The 22,932-nt window shown below is 39.2% G+C and overlaps 1 protein-coding gene across 12 annotated transcripts in view; it reads right to left on the bottom strand.

Annotated features, from left to right (window-relative positions):
* ST3GAL3 (ST3 beta-galactoside alpha-2,3-sialyltransferase 3) overlaps positions 1-22,932 on the bottom strand; it is a 174,844-nt gene that overhangs the window by 106,582 nt on the left and 45,330 nt on the right. For 5 of the 12 annotated variants that reach the window (XR_004426849.1, XM_033152358.1, XM_033152359.1 and 2 more), the window contains exons 3-5: positions 22,027-22,074; positions 19,733-19,858; positions 6,957-6,999 (exon numbers count right to left, since the gene is read on the bottom strand). The exons of 1 other annotated variant lie outside the window; for it this stretch is intronic. Coding sequence is in view for 10 of the 11 variants with exons in the window: in XM_033152358.1 (XP_033008249.1) it covers positions 6,957-6,999; positions 19,733-19,858; positions 22,027-22,074 (217 nt within the window). In the remaining variant the exon portion in view is untranslated. Of the gene's footprint in view, positions 1-5,670; positions 5,732-6,956; positions 7,000-19,732; positions 19,859-22,026; positions 22,075-22,932 lie in introns of those variants that run through there. 6 more of the 12 variants (XM_033152363.1, XM_033152360.1, XM_033152365.1 and 3 more) reach the window with 4 other exon arrangements.

Here is a 22,932-nt window from a genome sequence, read left to right on the forward strand (position 1 = left end):
GCTAATCTGCCCCAACAGCAATAGTCATGTTATCATGTTAAAACAGAAGCTACTGCCCTGCCAACACTAAGCTTTCTGGAGCTTTCCCTCTGGCAAACAAGATGCCTATCATCCACAAACTTCATACATGGACCAAGACAGTCTTGGTCCAACCAGTTTTAATTGAGCTTAGAGTTATATTTCATTATTATCCAGAGTACAATTCTGTTTCACTTTTGTTCATTTTTCTTTCATGCCAGGACTCCAATTTACGATACTGTGCAAAATAATACAGCTGCATTTATATACGCACCAGTAACCTAGAAAGAAGGCAGACATTATTGATTTAAATTCCTTGCACAATGAGTAAGAAAAGGATGAAAAATTTTTTTATTTTAGCTATTTGTGCATGTGGTGAGCTTACACAAAGCCCAGCTCCACAATGAGACACAGAAGGAAGTGGGGGCCAAAACTGATATTAAAATTTTCTGCATTGATTTGTAAATAAAACATGTTTTAACAGCTTAATAACAAAATATTTTTATTAGTAGAATGAGCTCTAAATTTCATAAGATAACACTGAGAACAAATTAAAATGACTTATGAAGAAAACCATGGAGAAAAAATAACATAAAACCAAAACAAAGCCATAGAGTATGGCAAAATCGCTCACCAGTGCATGAGTGAACAGTTAAAGCAATTGCTTATTTGCCTGTGGGCAAGAAGAATCCTGGCCATTAAAGAATGAAAAGACATTAGTTCTTCCAGTGCATCCCCATATCAATTTGGGACCGCCCCATAATGTACATTCACTGGGGATTTGTCAGATCTAATTTAAAATATTCTTAGTGATGAGTATCTACAACCTTAACAACAGTGAACTCCAATGCATGACTCCCCATGATTTAAATGGGACTTACTCTCAGGTAACTGTGTGCAGGACTGGAAATCTATTTCACACAGAGATGCCTCTAATATGTTTACCTAATATTAGTTATGTTTCATCTCAATTTCATTCTTTCATTACTGGATTTCACCTTGTAAAAGTTTAAGCACTGTATATTCTATATATAATTCTGCCATTCAAAAGGTTGAACAAACTTCTAATCAGCCCGTACCCTAGACAAACTTGGAATCATATAGCTCAAAGCCATTTCAAAAGAAACATCTCTTGACGCACACAGTAGTGAAGAGATTAGTGTACTGGGTATAGACTGAAGAGACTTTGGTTTGAATCACTGCTCAACCATAGAATCAGAGAACTACAGTTGAAAGGGACTCAAGAGTCATCTAGACCAACCACCTGCAATGCAGGAATCTCAACAAAAGCATCCATGAGAAACATCTGTTTAAAGAGATAATATGCTCTAAGATCACTGTAATAAGATACAGTTAATAACAGAGACATAAAATAATAAACAGAAGCAACACCACAAACCACATTGGTAGTGGAATTAAAAGAAACAAAATGTCTGGTGAAGCAGGAATGTCTTCATTCACTGCTTTCCTGAAGGCCAAAAGAGTGAGCTAACCTGGCTTCCCAATGGAGGGAGTTCCCTCTGCTAACATTAAGTCCCAACCAACCTTCTGAAGTCAAAGGGACGTGAAACAAGGCCTCCTTATATTGAACTTATTTGGGAGAAGAGGTCCTTCAAATATCTTGGTCCCAAACCATTTTGGGCTTTCTAGGTTATAACCAGAACTTTGAATTGTGCCTAGATACAAACAGGAAGCCATTGCAATTCACATAATACGGAAGTAATATATTCCACAAAGCTGAACACAGTACTTTGCACCAGCTGTAGTTTCTGAACTTTTTTATGGGCAGCCTCACATTGAGTGCACTGCAGTAATCTAATCTGAATGCAATCACGGTATGTGTAAAAGTAGTCAGATCTGCCAAAGTATTTATTTATGCCCTCCTAAAAGTTAAATACTTGTGTCTTTAGCTTCAAGTGGAAAAACACTGTTCGCAAGACCATCCCAGAAATGAGAGGCAAAGGAATCTGCTTAAGCTTTTGTTAATGCTGTGTAGAGAAGACATTTAAATAAACACTATTAACTCAAGTTCCATGGGTTCCTAAGCTTAGGCTGCCTCCATTTTTATGGTCTTCTCGCAGTCTGGGTTGAGTTTCATTTGGTTTGAGAGGTTGAAGGTTGTTATTTTTGGCTCTCCTCTTATTTTGGACAAAGACCTCAATTTCTACACATTTTATTTCTTACAAAGAAGTTTGCAATTACAGTGTAATATGTCCTTTCTAGTATAGATATGGGAGATATAACACAAGTATGTAATAAAACAAAGACAAATCCTCAGAGATTGCAGAATGTCTGGAAAATGGCTCGTGGGGAAGCCCTCCCATGAGTCCTTAGTTTCAATTATGTGATCTCCCTGGAGCCAGCACTACTAAAAGTTTGTGAATGTATGTCCACACAGCACCTGACACTAACATTGCAAGTAACTAATGCAGCCACCAAATAAATACCGGTACTATAGTTTATTTAATACCACAAACACTATTTTAGTAAATCTGTGCGGTTTATAGCAAATCTATGTTTCTGGGCTTCAAAATACATGCTGTAGTAACGCTGCCATCTGCAATTATTTATGGAGTTGATTAAGCACAGACTGTTGATGCAAGGTTACTCTTCTAGCGACAGGCTAGACAAAGGAATGATTGCCAAGTACGTTTATATGGGTCAAGAAACAGCCCTGCAATCTATAGCTTCACATAATTTACATATAGTGCCTAAAATGTCTACCAGAGCCATTCAGCTTACAGTGTGCCTGTCAGTATGTGTAGCAGTTGCCAATTTGATTAAAGCTTTACGTGCAAGTTACCACCCAATTTTTTTTAAAAAAACCTATGAGCTGCCCTCTTTTCTGCACCCCAACTTTTCATTTTCAGTGTGAACACAGCTTATTTGGCAGAACTTCAGGCTGACAATATTAGCCTGCATGCAATTTCACACAGTGCTCACTCTTAATATCCACCCCCTTGATATACTGAAAGCCTCCTTTTCTCATTTCCTTTCAATTCCCATGAATTCTAGAAAATAATACCAAGCAATCATTACCTAGCTGCGAACATAACAAGTGTGACTTACGTCACATTGAACAGTACAGGCTGAACGTCAACAGTGTAAAAAAAAAGAAAAAGGCAGAGATCACAAGAAAGAGAAAGTCATAAGCAGCCAAATGTAAAATACCACATTATATTTACACCAGTTGAATAACTTCCCAAATATAGATGCATCTTGGCTATGAGCCAAGGAATATGCATTATTCAAAAGCTAGTTTAACAAAAAAGTTTCTTCATTTGTTTTATCTTTGTTGGTAAAATGATAAAGAATTCCCTGTCAGAGCTCAGTAAGCTCTGTTTCACAAAGTCATACAGGCATGGAGACACCATCACCAATTAAGGCACTGTTACAGAGTTACATATCAGCAATAGAATTCCACAGGGACAATCACATCTACAAAACAGCCATATAATGAAACCATTTCTGTCAACAGGGTCATCAACCAGAACATAATATCCATGAAGCACCATGCCCAGATGTCTTCCACTCTGAACCTCTCCCTGCCCCAGGATTATCTTCTGCATTGAGCTCTGGAGAGAGAGATTAGTTTTTAACCCTTTCCTTTGACTTTCTTGCCAATATGCTAAAATATTGTTTTCCACATTTGGACTCTTCCATTTTTGCAACAAGACACTGCTTTTGCACTGACAACATCCAGTGATGGCTAATGGCTCAAAGGAAAGCATGCTATATACAGTTTAGCTGGAAAATTGTGGGCTTCATTTTTTATCATTTTCACGTCTGATACTGTGTGTGTGTGTATACACACACACACACACACACACACACACCCCTCTGTTAGTGAAATCAACAATATTTGAATAATACTGCATTTCCTAACCCATTACAACAACATTTAGTTCATTTATGCTTTCTAAATGTCCAGATAATCTATCCAAATATTTCTTTTTGGATAAATTGGAACTCTGTGTAATGCTAAATTATATGAACCATTGCCTTTCGATGGGCTGGAGTATTTAAGAATCTGGATCTAAAAACAAATTAACAAAATTGTACAAATTAACATGGACAGACTATTGCACCAAATAAACTTTAAATCTTAATTGTTAGCAGATATTAGATTTCTCTCTCTAGCACATCTAACATAAATGGTTAGCAATTTGCATGAAATTGCCCAAATTATCTATTTTTGTAAATAATGCGGGAGGGGAGTTGTTAAAATTGTTGACAACCACCTTCAAAACAGATAGGGCAGATTTTTTAAAATAATAATAATAATAATCAAATGAGTATACCTTTAATTACTGACAGGAATTTGTGGTCTACAATCAGAACTTATTAGTTCCTGAAGTTTGAAATGAAGTCCAAACTGGCCTCACAAGAGGCACGAACAAATCCTTGGCATTTCCAGTTAAAATGAGATTTTTAACAGGTGCAGAAAAACCTCTGCATGTGCTCCATAGAGCCACTGCCAGTCAGACAAACAAGACTGGGCTAGATTGGAAGCTACCTTCTACTTGGTCAATGTTCATAATTCATGCAGGCCATGATCCAGTCTCTCTGTTTAAGAAAGGCAGAGCCCTGGTAGTCAGTGAGTGAGAGGTATCTCAAAAATAGAAGAACAGGGAGGAATGGCCTGGCTCATTCCTACTTCAAACTAGAACACTTAAAGCATGATTCACTTTTGTGTCTGTCCGCTGATGAAGTCTTCCTCATGGAAGCTTGAAGTAGAAGCAAAAAGTTGTTCCATGCACAGATCTGAGTCAGTGGATGCACTTAAAGAAGAGACTGTGACAGATACCATCAGTTAAGTAGTAAGTAGGAGAGTGGATGGAGAGGGAGAGGGATAATTATAGTAGGCTAGCCAATTCTATTCCACTAACTCTCTTCTGATGAGACTTGTTTGCTTCCAATCTTCCACATACAGAAAGGCTGAGTCCTGGCTACAATATTTTAATAATATGAGTCCTGGCTACAATATTTTAATAATATGTGATGACTTAGAAGAGGAATAAGCACATACAGACAAATACATATATTGAAAACCAATAGGGGGGTATCAAGGAACATGACAAACAACCAAAAGGAAGAACATGAACACATGAAAAACTGAAATACAAGGGTGCTGGTGTTGTCATATTCTTACATACCTTAACCTATATACATGTGTGTGTGTGTGTGCACGTATATGCATGTGTGTATATACATCTTATCAGAAGGTGGAAAGTGGCATATATGTGAATGAATGTTATGAAACCTTCCCCTGCTTGAGGAAAATTATGCGTGCCACAAACTAGTCAACATGGCTTATAGCAGTGGTGGGGAATTTCTGACCTGTGGGCCTAAGTAGGGATCATTTTGGCCAGAAAGCAATTTTCCTACCTACCTGCCACCTGATCAGCAGTGCTTGTTAAGTCCTTTGCCTTTAACCACATGTTTTGATTTCAAACTGCAAGGGCAAAGGGAAAATGTGCCACCTGACAGAATGTCAAAATGGCCCTCTGGGGTTAGACAACCTTAGCATCCGTTCTGCCAGCTGGAAACAATTCCCCACCCATGCCTCATAGTGCCACACTTATTTATTATGTCTTCTTACTGCTACAGACTAACATAGTTCTCTGCAACTTATCACTGGTTATGGCTTACTTCAATCTAGTCTTCATTTCACACCTGTTTTATACTTCTGCACTGGCTATTAAATAGTAACCTGAAATGAAGCAACAGAAAAAGCACAATATTAAACACAATTGCTGGCAACTGTTAAAATTTAATTTCCCCCCCAAGTTTACTCTATGTGTAGGACAAGCACTCACAATTAGTTTGAATGAAGTTGCTTAAGAAAATTTAATTCTGCCATTTCCTCTGTAACTTGTCACTGCATTATTCAGATAACTGTGTATGCCCTTACTACAGCCATTCCCACCCTGGTGCCCTTCAGATGTTTTGAATGACAGCTCCTTCTACAGATCAACTGTCACTTGGCAGCAGCCATTAATATCAGGCTACAACAGGGGAAGGAAAAGAAAGGATGCTGGGCCACAACCAACTCTGCTGAGAAGCCAGGCTCTGTCCTCCATTGACAGTCACCTGGCAGCAGCCATTACATCACGCTGCAGCAAAAGCAAGAGAAGGAATGCAGATCCATTCCTTAGTTATACCTGAGAGCAGCAATTTGTTAACACATCCGCTCGCCACCTGGTCATTAGAACAACTTGTAACTAAAAACTTGTAATATGCTTATTTTCTCCCCACTTCCATTCCATTTTCATTTTGTGTCATGTATTTCTATACTGTAAGCCTGACAGCACAGGTTGACTTTTTCAGTTGACTTATGGAGTACCCAGATCTAAAACAATATTAAGCTTCTGCCCTTTGAAACCTGTTCAGGGAATGTGATCTGTCATTTTACAAATTTAGTTCTAAATTTGAAGTTTATGACATATACAAGGCAAGGTGATATACCTTACTTAAGAACAGATATGAATATTCATCAGGTCAAATCAATCCGATGACCAGATGGAGGGGGAGATCACATCCCTATGGTCACACTAGTCTTGATGAAGAGGTTGAAATACCAGAGCTATGACAGGGCTCAACAGCACCAGCTGCTTCTCAGTACTAATAAAAACAACATTTAAAAAATACAGTGGCCAAATTGGGGAGGGGGAGTATAGGCTACCACCATTGGTCTTATTCCTGAGTAGATACTGTGCAGTGCAATCAGCTATCAACAACAAAAAGTGGAGTTGTTAATCTTATTGACCAAGAGTAAAGTTGTGAGCAAAATAGGAAGAAGCTGCCAACCAGCTCTGTTAATTTTGTGCCATACTACTGAGCACTACCCTACAGAGCTAGGGATCGGAATCTATTTTGTCTCCGAAGGAAACTGATAATGCTAGATCAATAAAAAGCCTTTCCATAGTTCTACTCACAGTCTGGAATCCAGCTGCAGGAGAAATCCCAGTTTGTCATATTCTGAAAGACAAAAGCAGAAGAGTTCAGGTAATTAAGGCAATACAATTTTTCATTATCAGGTGCCCTACAAGAGAGCAGATTTTTTTTAAAAAATAATCTTTTGTGAAGGGCACAAAAGTTTAGAAACTGTATATGACAGCATGGTTAATAAATCAAGAAGTTCTTGTTAAATGTACTGCCAGATGAATAATTTCTGGTTTCTTAATTTCTAAAGACAGAACTAAATAGACTATTTTACATAAAGAACCTAGAAAAAAGAAAAAAGATGCACTTGCATTTTCTATATACACACATACTTCTTTCAACTTGATCATGAACATGAGCTGTCATGAAAATTTTCTGAAGCTTACCATCATTCACCTTCTAACAGATTATTTTGTAACTCCCGCCACAATTAAATACAAACCCTGCATTTACTTGGGGAGGACCTTCAAAATAGGTTTCCCTACAGAAACAGCGCAAGACATCCCAGGATAATTGTTTTTTGATTGGGTATTGATATATTTCCACATGCTGTAGTCTGCATAAAGCATAGCCAGGAACTACATTTAACCCTTGGATTTTTACTCAAAGGGGTATAGCAGAAGGAGTATCAACAGCCTCCCATTCTGTTCCAATTGGCAGTTTCAAGTCTTAGAAGTTTCAATCCAAATTGCATTCCTGCCTAGCAAAGGAGGAACAGTAGCAGCCCTGCTTCCAGCTGCTTCACGTGTTGATGTGCAAAATTTACAGGCTGCATTTACACTTTCTCATCAAGTCAAATAAACTTTCAAAGGAATTCCATCACCTCACCATACCCCAGCTAAAACACAACATTCTTTTAAAAAGACAAGATAATAATGTCACATTTTCAAGCCAACAATACTGCATTTTGAGAAACAGCATTTTTATTACAAGACATACTATATAATTACACTTTCCTTTAAGAAGGTTATTGAGAATACAAATCATTACCACTGAGTGAGTGCAAATCTGAAAGCAAGTGTTATATACTTTCCCTGGTCCATATTATCTACACATTTGGGCTGCAAGAGGTAAAATCAGCCAGGGAACAATTGAATAAATCCCATGCTCAACACAAAGTCTGCAACAGGCAAAAAAGTAGCCTTGTCTAAGACATTTCCAAGGAATAGAAATGAAATACAGTTTAAGACTGGAAGCTCTGAACACTCTAAAATTCCAGTGCCTTCAACTAAAGATTAAGCATTGTGGATTTGCTACATATCTCCTGAGCAATGATATTCATAACACGCACCAGACTTTTTGGGTGGGGATCTACATGGCTGGATATCTCAGTCATTTGTTCCAATACCATACAGAATATTGTGGGCATCAATATAAATTTGATGCAAACAACCAGGTGTCATACATTCTGCAAATTGAATTTTAAGCATCCTTCAGACCTATTAAACCCAACAGACCCCTCATGACCCTTTACTGTAGCAATACATTCAACCTTTGTTACTTATTGAAGAGCCATACTCTGACCATTTGAACTGCAGAAAAGGCCTGTTCTTGTGTTGCCACCCTCTGGACTTCTCTGGAGGAAGCACATGAAGAAAGGCCTCAGATGATGATCGCACGGTCCAGGTCGGTTTATATGGGGAGAAGTAGTGTTTGAGATATTGAAATTCTGAGCTGTTTAAGGCTTTAAAGGTCAAAACCAGCACTTTGAATCGGACCTGGAAACTAGCTTACAAGCAACAGAGTCAGGCCAGGATCAGTCTAATATGCTCAAACATATTATTGCCTCAGTGAGCAACCTGGCTGCCAAATTCTGCACCAGCTGAAGTTTCCAAACCATCTTCAGAGGCAGCACCACATATAATGTGTTGCAGTAATCTAACTTAGAGGTTACCAGAGTAATTAACAACAGAAGTTAGGCTCTCACTGTACAGATAGTGGCACAGCTGGGCAACCAGCCAAAGCTGATGGAAGGCACTCCATGCCACCAAAGCCAATTTAGCATCAAGCAACAGCAAAGGATCCAAGAGTACCCCCAAGCTACATACCCACTCCTTCTAAGGGAGAGGAACCCCATCAGGAGCAGGCAACCTCCCATCCATCCAGTGTAGAGAACCACCCACTAACAGTGGTTCAGTCTTACCTGCATTGAGCTTCAATTTGTTGGCTGTCATCCAGTCCATTACCAAGGAAAGACAATGGTAAAGGAGAAGTAGAGCTGTGTGTCATCAGCGTATTATTGACAACAGACTCCAAAGCTCCAGATGAACCCACTCAACAGTTTCATGTAGATGTTAAACAGCATGGGATATAAAATGAACCCTGAGGAACCCCACAATGAAGCCTCCATGGGGCCAAAGAGCACTCCTCAAGCATTGCCTTCTGGAAAAGACTGTCCAAGTAGGACTGGAACCACCGCAAAGGAGTGCCACTCACCGCCTACTCTGATAGCCGCTCCAGAAGGAGAAGTTGAGAATTACCAAGGACATATTTTTGCTGTCTCTCTCCCAATAAAGATACAGGGTGACCAAAGCAGTTTCTGTGCCAAAACCAGGACAAAACCCCAATTGAAATGGATCTAGAAAATCAGTTTCCTCCAAGAGCACTTGAATCTGGTCCATGACCACCCACTCAACTGCCCAAGATGGGAAGATAGGCAGCTGGCCAGTAATTACTTAGATTTTCCTAATCCAATGAGGGCTTCTTAAGGAGTGGTTTTACCACTTCATCCTTCACGCAGGCAGGGACCACCCGCTCTTGCAGAGAAGCATTAATTACCTCTATTCATTTCAGAGGAATGACTCTGGTCATCTCATAAAACAATGTGTCTCTGACATACACAGTGCTTTATTTATGTCCCTCTTCTCTATCTTAAAAAAAAAGTATCTCAAAATGTCTATTACTGATACACATATGTGTGGTGCAATTCTCATAGGAGCGTACAGAGGAAGATGGGAGATCCACATTCACAAGCTGAAGATTCTTCAGACTCATAACTGAAAAAGAAACTCATATATATATATATATAGAAAATTTGAATAATCAGTTCTCAGATTGATTTATAAGAAAGTCAATTATATCATGCATATTCAAAAATAATTAATGTTGTGCTTGCATGATAATACATACTTTGTAGCCTAAAAGGCCATCCAAATTTGCCACTGATAGTCAAGTACAGGCATAGGCAAACTCGGCCCTCCAGATGTTTTGGGACTATATACAAAAAAATTCTAGGTAAATATTAAGAAAGAACAATTCAAACAAATATGCTAATGAGTGCATCAACCTTAACAAAGGTTTGGGACCTGTTGCTATTCTGGATATCATAGAGAAAGCTACACCTGAAATAAAGGGCAACAAAAGCATTGAGAGGCTTCACTGCATGAGAACAATGAATGATTAGGGAAACTTGACCTTGCTAGCTATACTAAGAGATGTAAAGAGCAACTCCTGCCCATCTGAAACGGTTCAAGCAGAGCTATCTTACTCAATTAAGGAAAGTAGAAACATTAAGAACATGGGGAACAAAAATATAGAAACATGTGACTAACTTTCTTTGTACCGCATAGTGCAATGTGTCACAGATAACCCTAGCATATCGCAAGTACAAGAAAACAATTTCCCCTCATACCACAAAGCACACTAGGCCTTGGGTCAAGAGAGATAAAAGCATATTCTTCTAAGCTATAGGGCACCCTAGTTTCAAATGAGAACCTACCACTGCCAACAATTTAATAATAAAATTGTAGCAGAAATAACACAAACAGATTTACAGCCAAGCACAGCAAGCTCAATAAACTACACACTTTTCATGCCAAGTTAAACACTGGCACAAATATGGAACTTTCCTCTGAACATCCAGGATCAGTTTAACTGCTGGACAGTTAAGTGAGAAATGCTTAGTCTAATTGCCCAGCTCCCAACAGACCACCCAAACAGACAACACAGCAGAAAGAGCAAATGCATGTACAATCCATCCACTTTCACATTTTCCAGCTGCATCCACATGTTTACACAGAGAGAAGGAAACTAATTTTTCACTAGTGTGTATTCCTCAGGGGCCAAACCACAAAACGGACTAAATACTCCACAAGCATAATTATGAAAAATTGTATACACAAGTCAAACCAAAGAACACAGATACTACAACTTCAGCTGCTACCTGACAACATTCCTTCTTGTGGAATCTATAAAGTCTGCCCTCATTAAAAGAATAAGAGGTACAGCCCACTTTTATGCTAAGGGGCTACGTGCACATTTGTGGTACAGATCTAGAAATATGCCTTGCACTGCTGGTTACATGAACATGCCTGACCCATGCTCTATGCATAAATTCCATCAATTTGCTCTCTCTGTGTGTACCACCTTACTTGTCATAGTCTGTTTGCAATGGGAATTTTGGTGGCCAATCAGCCTAACCTAACTGATTAGGTTAATTGATTTCAAGTTTCCTAAAAAGACAACACAGAAAGAACATGAATGAATCTAGATTCTTTGCACCTTTGGATAATAGTAATACATGGTTAACTCTGGCTCCAAGACAACCTTCTGTTGAGGTTCACTGCTTTTAGCCTCCTTTTTCTGAATCTTGCCTTCTAATGTCTGAGACTAGCAGTTCTACAAAATGTTGTGTGGCCATGCCGATGTTCATTAATAGCTTATAGTTGGAGAAACCTGTTTCACAGTTTCAATATATTCAAAGAGTTAGGGAATTCATTATATTGGTGAGAGTTCAGACTAATCTCTCTGATCATTCTCTTACTGGAAACGGACCTGAACCAATGGATTCAAGTTACAAGAAAGGAGATTTTGACTAAACATCAGGAATAATTTCTGACAGTAAGAGTTGCTCCACAGTGGAACAGACTCCCACAAGAGGTGGTGGCCTCTCCTTCTTCGGAGTTTTTTTAAGCAGAGGTTGGATGGCTATCTGTCATGTATAATCTAGTTGAGATTCCTGCATCACAGGAGGTTGGACTAGATGACCATTGGAGTCCCTTCCAATTCTATGATTCTAGGACTGTTTCAACGTTTCCTTGGGACATGCATGTATACATGTCTGCAGATTACAGATTACCGTATTTTTCAGTGTATAACATGACCCCATGTATAAGACGACCCCTATTTTTGGGAGCCCTCAACTGTTGTTGAGCTTCTTTTGTAAGTTCGCTGAGCTGCTGAGCAGCTTTTCGATGATCCCCCGCTCTGGCTGACGGAACTGGTGCCGTAATACACCACATACTGGCACTCACCAAATACTCTTCCTAAGCCGGGAAGAGCAGGTAAGCAGCCTCTTTTCTGACATTTCCCTGCTACCGCCGTAACACCAACCCTCACTTACTTTGCATATTAACCCGTGTATAAGACAACCCTCAATTTATTACAATAAAAATCAGAAAAATGTCATCTTATACATGGGGAAATACGGTAATGTTTAAGGAATAAACCCTTATGGAATGATATGACTGTCTGGGCAGGATATAGCTGAAATATGCTAGGGGAATTATTTACCATTGCAACCCTAGTTCTATTCTGCTAGAAGACAGCTCTCTTGCCTAGTAGAGTTGGCCCAGAAACTAATATGTTTTCTGAAACACACAAGAGCACAGTGTGAGTTTCTTTGGGTCACAATCTGAACACTGGAGTACCCTTGTAAGGCCCTTGGGATATGTGTGTGTGTGTATATACAACAGACAGTGGATAATAACTTTCCCAGAAAAATATCACAGAGGAACAGGTAGGTGTAGATGAGAAGTGATGCCACAGTTCACCTGTGTAGTGATTATTTTGGTTTCTGGGGAGAAAGGAACCTCCCATCCCAAACTGAGTCTTGATAACAGTTTACCCAGTGGCCTTAACATGGTTTGCGGGCAACTACTCAATGGACTGGCTGTTTGTTATATCCAACCAACACTATTTATTTCTCCTTGCTATTTCTTACAGATAATATGCAACATGAAAGCCTTAACTAGAATAACTTCCATGCATCTATTACATCAATAAAGATACTTTATAGACAATTGCTTCATATTTTCCTCATGAAGCAAACATTCATATAAACAGTCTTCAATCATGAATGCCATCCTTTGATTTAGAGTGTTTAGCAAGTTATGTAATTCAGGTACTGCATTTTCAGTAAAATTTCCTTTCCCATGAAAATGCCTGACTAGACCCCTCAGAAACTTCTATTCTGGGCTCACATCCAGAACATTTCTCAGTGGCACTCTGCCAGCTCCATATCACCTTAGCAATGAAAGAGTTAGTAATCCACTGTTTTGCCTATATGTATCTTCTGAATAAACAAGGACTGAGACAAAAAAAGAGAAAAGAAAACGGGGACCGGTTGTCTCAGTGCTTATTCACAGACTTATGTCAGAGATAACAAATTCTAAGCATGTGAATATTTTTCTTCTCCGCAGTAAATTCAGGGCAGCCTTCAAAACTACGGAAATCTTTCAGACATGAGTATAATCAACTCATAGAAAACTCAAAAAGACAGGGAATATGCATCATCTTTGTCTTTTCTTCTCTAAAAAGTTATGTACTTGGACACATGCAGGTCTTTGTTACATAAACTGTGATTTCATTCAGTGCCATGAATCCTTGTGTAAATGCAGTTAAACATTCCTAAGTGACTGTTTCACAAAAGAGGTTTTGCTCCACTTCAGAAGCCGTATCATATTTCCTAGTAAAAGTCAAAGATAATATTAACAAAAAAGTAATGTGCAAAAGTTCTTGGTGACCTCTGGGGCGAGTCAACTTGATCTGCAAAAGATAACAAATAATAAATAAGAGGACATAGGAATATTTTATTACAAGACTAGATTAAAGGTTACTTCTATGGAGATTCCCACCCACAGACATTCATATCCCATAGCCAATAGAGATGAGAGGTGGACAGGAGACCAATAGTAGAAAAAAACTGCTGCACTTGACAAACAAGGTACAACAGGAATTGGCAAACCATCAGCCAACTCCCAATTAAACTGTCACGGGGATATAAAACGTGGAGTAAGCACTGTTACCCAAAGATGAACAGGAGGAAACCAAGGAAATGTTCTGCAGAACAAATGAGCTTCTACGATTCATTGAAACTGATGAAACTTTATGGGCAATCATGGCAATTATTTGTCAAGTAGAAAAAGCTCTACTGCCCCAGGCAGAGATGTCCTCAAAGTAGCATTGAAGTAGAGCATTCTGGATCACAAAATACAAACTCAGACTTCACCATTGAACTTAAAATGTTTTTCTAATTCATGAGCAGTTTTAAATAAATAAATAAATAAATAAATAAATAAATAAATAAATAAATAATACAGCATTGTTCAAAACTACCATCAGGACATACTGGCTGGGATCCCAAGTTTCCTCCCACTGGTGGGAGCATCCCTTCAGCAGACTTATGCTTAAAAAAAAAATCAGGGTAGTATGTGCAGGACAGGGGAATCTTTTGCCAATTCACCTTGGTGTTCCTCCAAATGTATTTGGGAGGGCTGGGGGACTCTTGAAAGCAGCACAAAAAGCAGCATAGCGAACTTGTGGGGAAATAGGTGAATATGCTCCCCTCCTCCTATTTTTTAGCTGTTATATTAGCAGCAGTTATAAGGCTAAACACTATTTCTTTATCATTTTCTGGAATGACGTATTTTAGTTAACTAAGCAGACATATTTTATTTTCCAGGGGCATATGATATCCTAACATATCAGGGATATGCTCCTTCTGTTCATAGACAGGATGCAAAGGAGAATCCTGCAGGTAGAAGGGGGAGAAGCCAATTTCCTACTGTATCTGAACAGATTGATAAAATTTGGTTCATAGTAACTATGATTAAGTAACTTAGTACAAAAAAGCATAACAGGTTTTTTTGGGGGGGTATTTTTTGTAATGTTTTAGTACAAGATCAATTATAATGTCCAACATTGTGCTGCTTTCAACCTGCTGAAACTGTATTGCTTTTTGCTCTTTATATTTGCTTTATTTTATTAAACAAAATTAAAATGATAAAAAACACTTTTATCTTTCTCTAGGCCTTGGGGGCTTGGGATTGGTGGATGAGAGATATGGAGCCCCCTGGTTTATTTTTTAAAAGGAGCAGATGTAGTGAACTATATAATTTATATTGTTTATTTGGTTTGAATGTTGTATTTTATTTGTGTATTTTTACCATGTGATTCACCCTGGGATCACCTGGTGATGAAGAAAAGGATAGAAAAAAATTGAAGGAAGGAAAGAAGGAAGGAAGGAAGTGGCTGGAAGCAAAGGTTCTGGACTGCCTTCTTTATGGGGAATGTGAAGTCTCCTTCATTTCCTTTGACCTAGTAAAAAAAAATCTTCCAAGCATGAAAGCAATGTCCTTCTGAGCATGCAGTTGTACCCTTTGTAGGGTTGCCATGTGTCCTCTTTTTCCAGGACACGTCCTCTTTTTCATGGGTATGTAAAATGAAAGTCATCATAGTGAGCCATAGTTAAAAGTAGAAGTTGCCAAATGTGTCCTCTTTTTTGCTCTTCAAAATATGGCAACCCTACAGGCTTAACCCCAAAGCAAAAAGCTCCAAATGCCACTCACAGAAACCTTTCACCCAAGTCAAAGAAATATTAGATGAGACTGAGAAATACCCTCAGGAAAGACATGATGTGGAAGCTAAGCTCTCATGGAGGTTTCCCCCAAGACATACCAGATGCTGCTGCTTAGTATCAGCCCTGCCCAAGAGCAGGTCCTCCTCCAGAAGTAATACATATGTAAGACAGAAAGAAGTCAAAACAGGTTTGAGAAATAGAACTATCTCAAGAATTGTAAGAGTCCTCTAATTGTAGCAATCCATTTCCCTAACCCTACGGGGAGAGATGAGGGCAGATGAAAACATTAGCTCATTTGCTTCATTAACACAAGCTTTTTTCTTGCTTGATCTGGTAACAAAAAATAGACAGATTATTCATGGTCCTCTAATAGTATCCCTCCAGGGCACTGATATTGGTAAAGACAGTTTTCTGATTCAGGAGTCCAGACCCTGAAATCCAGAAGTATTTATTTTTGTGGCCTTTGCTTTATGCAATTCAAGTTTCTAACCGCATAAGACAAGGGTAGTAAACAGCAGATTAGCCATGACACACTCTGCTTCATTGAATCATGGAAACTTTAACATTGTGGGCAAAGAACACTAAACCAGTCAATTGTCAAATTCTAAATAATGTGGTTGAAAGTATGTAGTATGTCAGCATGTAGATGACAAATGCAATTATACAGCCACACACAATGGAGAGGCATAACAGAGTGGGACATGATTCTCATTTTAAATAGACACTAAGTGCTCTTTTGTAGTTTTATTTTACTATAATTGTTGATAATACCAGTTTAGATACTGAGATCAAATCTACATCCCTAATATTTTTTTCAATAATTACAATCCAAGATAATACTCCTTCAAAATTGCTTTGCTCTTTGCTGAAGTTTATTCTTTTGTGAAGATTAACCAATTCTTGGAAATCAGAACTGGCCTTTCAAAGTTATCCATTTATCAAAATTGAAAATAACTCTTCAACTCTTGTTCTTTTGTTGCACACCATCCAGACATCGTCCATCAACAAAGTGTGTCTGTTTCAGGGACACTGAATTTTCTAGAACACAATGTAATGTCACATGGAAAAGTTACTGGGTTTAACACAATTAAGAACAGTACTTCAAACATTCACAAGGGCACATAATGCATAGCAAGTCTGATGTCAACAATGCCAAGATACAAACACACACCCTCAAGTATTTGCTCCATTATGTGGCCTTTTAAAAAGGTTAGCATTATAACTCCCCCCCCCCCAATCTTCTGAGGCTGCGTCCACTTGTTGTATAGCTAAGTGGTGCTTAAAAAAAAGGTAAGTCAACATCAAAATTCTAGTCACTTCTGTGGACAGTGTCACAATATAGTTAAATCACCAGGTAGCACTAGTAGCAGGAACTGTCTGTGCCTGTTCTGTTATTTTCAGAGAGTTAATAAACTTATTGACTAGCTTCTTGGCTGGTGTGTCCTGTGAGCCAGAGATAGGCAGAAGGCAGATCAGGATCCATGGACAAATCTTGAGGTGATTTATCAGGGGTGGAATTAACTGTTAGATATTGAACAGAAGCCATTAAAAGTCCACCTTACCCCCTTTATAAATTCAAGTTGCTGAGAGAAAGACAGCTTGAGGAGTATCCAGGAATGGATTTGCATGTGAAATGACCAAGAGATCATTAGGCCTGAAACCAAATTACTCTGCTCAGAGGCCTTAAATGAGAAGTGTGCAGATTGCAGAAGCCTGCTTGTGCCCCCATTTTGCACCTGCTTGTGGCTGGTGGTTCTCAAGGTTCTATTAAAAAATAAGGATCTATGAAGCCTGTGGTCTGCCAACCGCTGCTTGAAGCCATCCACAAAAACAGTCTCCAACATAAATGTCTGCCATTTTATAGATTGTTCTAAAAATATATGCCCTTCTCCATGGCTGAAATGCACATCTCCAGTGCTCCATTAATTTTTGTCAGGAAAAAAAAAACAAGACAGCAAACAGGCTATCCCTCTGTAGCTAAGCTACCTTACATACTCATCCATTATATTTGGACAGATTACAGCGCTCACTGCACTGGGACCAAGGAAAAGGAAAACACCCAGGACTTCAAATATCTGGATAACCTCTAAATCTAATTGCCTCCTGCACAGCAGAAATAATCCCACAAGAAAATAGTTCAACACATACAGATTACCATTTAGGGTTTGAAGATAGGCTGGTGCTTTTTCAGAGCAAAAGGCATCCCTCCCTATCCCCGGAGGTTCTAGTCTACAGAGACTCCTGTGAAAAGGGGGCAGATGTATACTGGAGTAGAAAGGCAGAAGTCAACAGAAGATAAGAAAAGGTAGAGCCGTTGGTCATAAAAACTGGTATGGACAAGGAAGGAGAATGTGTAATGCACAGGTTAATGCCATCAACCAACTTCACATCTTCAGGGACATATGGCACTAGAAATAAGATTGGAAAAATTAGTAGGGGCATAAAATCAGAAGAGTGACTAGAGGTCCTACCCAAAACTTCAAAGTGAGAAGCGATGTGACTGAAAGGACAAATGTGTTGCGACTTCCTCACCACCTCAATTGATGCCCTGGGGTGTAAGAGGGCCTACTTCTTCAGTATGCCACGAACTAGATTCCCTAATAGAGGCTACCTGAGAAGTACTTTAAATAGCACCAAGTCCTTCCTACACATACTAAATGTCAAGGCAATACATAACACATCCTTCTCCAACCTGGTACTCTCCAGATGTTTTGGATTACACCATGGACCAACAACGGTTCATGAACCTCATTCTAGTGTTCTGCGGCACATCTATTAATTTGAAGATGGGAGACAGCACATCTATCACATTAAATATTCATATTAATTGCATTTAATTAATTTTTATTTCTTATATTTTGTATATAATCATATTATAATCTGAAATGATGGGATTCAGTTGTATTACTGAAAATACGACTAGACCTAACGGTCAAGGGTCCATTTACCTTTACCTTACACTATATAAAAATAAAAGAAGTAATAAATATGCAATTTAAAATCATGTAACATCTGGCATAGCACATTACAACTGTGACCACAGGCAGAAAAATAATTAAGTGGTCCACCAAGACCCACAGCAAGTGTCAAGTGATCTGCAGGGGCATAAGGTTTGGGAACCACTGCACTCAACCTCCCTTCAGTCCCAGTCAGCACAGCTAATGGTCAGGGATGATAGGAGTTGTTGTTCAAAACATCTGGAGTGCACCAGGGTGAAAGAAGGCTGATAGATATGGCACCCTTTTTCAGATTGGCAAATATGGCATTTCTTTTTTCAGATTGGGGCAAGCATGCAGTATCCTGCACGTGACTAAACCAAATGCATGCTAATTAATTCAACTTTTTCCAAAGCAGCTGTTAAATCAAAATTTTCAAAACAGTGTATAAAAATCTACAGAAAAATAGTAAGCCAGTAAAAATTGTCGCACAAAACGGAGTAAAACAAAAATAAAAATAAAATAAAATAGCTGCTAAAAACGACTTAAATGACTGGGCAAATGAAAAGGTCTTGTCTTGGCACTGAAACTTATCACAACAGGTACCAAGTGAGCAGTCACAGCAAGAGATTCCAGAACCAGGACAGCACCGCTGAAAATAACAGTTCTGTGGTTGCTACCCGCCTAATCTCTGATTGTACAGCCTGCTGGAAAAGAGCCTCCAATGCATATCATAACACATGGATTGGTTCATGTGGAAACAGGTGCTTTTTCAGGTAGCAAGGTCTTTTCCAAAGATGAATATGCACCCTCAGATCCCCTATTTTAAGTTTACTTTTAAGAACACAGAAGACATTATAAGTTGTTTAATGCAATTTTCCAATTAAAACATCTGGTGTCATGAATGTAGAAGGGATTTCATACAGTCACAGAAATTTCTGGTTTCAGTTGTTTAGAATCTAGGAATCAATCAGAAGATTAAAAACAAAAAATGAGGGTAGGAAAAAATAGATGTAAACATGAAATATGAGCAAATTCAGAGTTATTATGTATTCATATAATTGGTAATTGGAAAACTACACAGCTGGAATTTAACTTTAAAACCATCCAAACCAAGCCCCGATGAGCAGAGGAAGCACCTACCCACTCCCATGTCACCTACTGCAAGTTTCCAACCCTTGAAAAATGTATTTTCTTTAGTGTGTGTATCATTTGATTTCCCCCCTTTTTCTCCCCAACCTGAAGCAGTACCTACTAGGAATGGTTGGGCGTGGAATAGCGACAGGTTCTCTCTTAGCTTTGCCTGTTCCCAGGTTTGCAGCAAGATGTGATGGGAGAGATGACAGAGGCACAAGAGATGTGGATTTTCTCTCTCTCCTTCCTGTTTTAACAAGGAAAGCTATCCCTCAGTCCAGCAACAGACCACACAACTCAAACTTATTACATAGCTTCTTTTTCACTAGTAGGTAGAGCTCGAAGCACAAAAAAAGCCAAAGCTCTTAATATTAAATAACTTTAACATGCAGCAGTTTAACAAACTGTAACCGTTTCCAAGCTTTCTCTCCATGGCTGGCTACTTTAGTATAAAGACTGAATAATGGAATTTTGTTGAGGCAGACAGAGGAACTGATTCCCCCTCCCCTTTTATTGTCTTCTAACACCTCATGATGTTTGCCCCACACAGAGATACTAGTGCAACAGTATCTGCAAGTACTAAATTGGATCTCTTTAAAACTTAATGATATTTCCCTTCTTCAAGCAAAGCTGGGCAATCTGTGAGCAAGATCATGCACCCTTGCCCAACCAGCCTTTAGGATCACATTCTCAAGAATGAAGCAAGAAGAGCATGAAGCAGTCTGTGCTTTTTAAAAGACCCCCATCTGAGGTTAGTAACTCAGCACCCTTTCGACAAGGCTTTGCTATTAGTGTTAGGCAGCAAGCTGTGCTTGATTATTGTGCAGGCAGGAGCCTGGGACCATGTTGGAAGGCAGCAAACATTCTTCCCAGAGTACAATCAGAAATCCTGAAAGAAGCTTATAATGGGAAAGGGTGGGACCAGGCTAGTTTTTAAAGGGGGGGGGAACAGAGCATCTTTTATTAGGGGCATCACACCTCTTTAGGACTGCAACAACATCTGGACAATGAGAAATTTCCTAACCTTCCTCTTCCAGGAACGCACATTGCGGAGTACGTGCCCTTAACAGAATATCAGAACTTGTGTTGTGGCAGATAGCTATGAGCCAGAACACTGATCCATCCTAGTAACAACACTCCGAAGGTACAATCTATGCAGTGCTGGTTCATAGGTGACCTGAAGTGGCCCAAGGGACAGAATTTGTTTTTAGGCTCCAATTTGTAAGATTATAAGGTTCAGTCACAATCCAGAAGCAAAATGAAGTTTCTCCCTGGCTCATAAACTCAGTATGTCTCCACAAACATTGCTAAAACTCCACATTTAAAACTGTGCATACCTTCATCTTCCCTCCTGAAAAGATTCCTCAACAGGATTTCTTCCCAAAAATGGAGAAGTGATCTATTTAACTGAACTCTCTTTTGGAAGAGTATTTTCCTCCAATTAGCGTGCAATACACTGTATGGTTGGGACGCGGGTGGCGCTGTGGACTAAACCACTGAGCCTAGGGCTTGCCAATCAGAAGGTCGGTGGTTCGAATCCCCACGACGGGGTGACCTCCCGTTACTCGGTCCCTGCTCCTGCCAACCTAGCAGTTCAAAAGCACGTCAAAGTGCAAGTAAGTACTGCTCTGGTGGTAAAGTGTGCATGTGTATTTATACGTTAGACGCAACTAAACCCTCTGCCTAGAAAAAGAATTCATTATCATTAGTTAAATTTATATGCAACCTTTCCACCAAATTGCATGATAAGGCAGGATATCATCTAGGAATGGAGGAATACCATTTGTGCAATGTGGATCCGTTGTGCAATCAACAGGTCAGTTGATTTGAGGAATGTGGGGAGGTGGCAAGGAACATAATAAAACAGGAATGGGGAATCTGTGGCACTCTAGATTTTGAATTAAACTTCTGTCATCTCTGACCATTGATCGTGCTAGATAGGACTAATGGAAGCTGAAGTACAGTAATATCCAGAGGCAGCAGGCTCCCTATCCCTGCAATAAAGTCCTATAGTATAATCCTGCATCTAATGTGTCTGACACTTAGAACAAATGCTTAGTCAAATTCAAAACTTTCCTGCTTGGCAGGGGGTTGGACTGGATGGCCCTTGTGGTCTCTTCCAACTCTATGATTCTATGATTCTATGAAAACTGAAACACTAAAAATGCAACACAAAGAAACAAGCAGTTCCACTCTAAGTGGCTTTGAGTTGCCATGGCACACAAAGTAATTTTAAGTAATTCCCTTTTGAAGACAGAGAGTTCATCTGCTAGATTTCTTTCAAGGGCTACTTTGAAGGGTAATCCTGAACTAGGCTTGACAGCCTCTTCTCTGCCTCCCAACATGGCTGTCACATATAAATTAAATGGCAGTCTTTTTATGAGAGGGGGAAGGGAGGGGGAGGGATTGTTGTACCTGAGCCTATTGAACGTCCAACGGAGTCAGAGGAAAGAACCACTGAATCTGTAACACAAGAGTACAAGTTCATTTTTCCCTTGTCATATAAATCCATTACTTGTTTACAAGAGGCTCCTATTTCCTCTTCCTCAATAAAATCAGTGTACTGGCTACACATTCAGCAAAGAAACTCTAACCACGGCATTTTTGTGCTACATGTGCAGCTGATCAATCACACTGGAGTGAAACATTAAAAATACTTCTGGCCCAGAATTATATTCCTTCCAGGAAGGGGGTAAGCAGTCCTAAAAGAACCTAATTTTCGTCCCATAGCAGAAAGTCAGTAGGGAGCAAGATTCATGCTGCCTTTGAGGAGCTACTAATGCCTCATAATTATTATTCAAATGTCTTGCAGTGACTTTCTTTTCTGAGTTATTCCTATGAACTGCACTAGCCAAACAGGTTAGCAAATTACTGTGTCATAGAATACCCAAGTGCTACATTCCATCATGTGAGTAGAAGAAGGTATCTAATACATATGAAAGAGAAGCAAGGACTATGTTAGAGATAACATGTGTATTAAGAGCATATGCCACCACAAGCATAGCTGTTTAAAATCACTACTGGAATTATATGGCCTCTTGAGTCTAAGGACATTTTGTTTCAACACTTCCCATGGTTTAACTTTACAGTGTAATAGAGAGATGATCATGGAGAGAAAGATTGTGGGGGCCAGTTGACAGATACAGAATTCAACTGATAAAATTCAAGATCATTCATAATTCCCTATTTCCAAAAAAGGGCAAGCAGCATGGTGAAACCTAAAACCAGAAGGAACCCACAACAACAGTGAATGCAAGGCAGGAGGAAAGGGATGGACACTTTTCTTCTGTGAATTTTCTCAAGTTTGACTTAGATCCCAAT

The sequence above is a fragment of the Lacerta agilis genome, chromosome 6, assembly GCF_009819535.1.
Source record: "Lacerta agilis isolate rLacAgi1 chromosome 6, rLacAgi1.pri, whole genome shotgun sequence".
NCBI lineage: Eukaryota > Metazoa > Chordata > Lepidosauria > Squamata > Lacertidae > Lacerta > Lacerta agilis.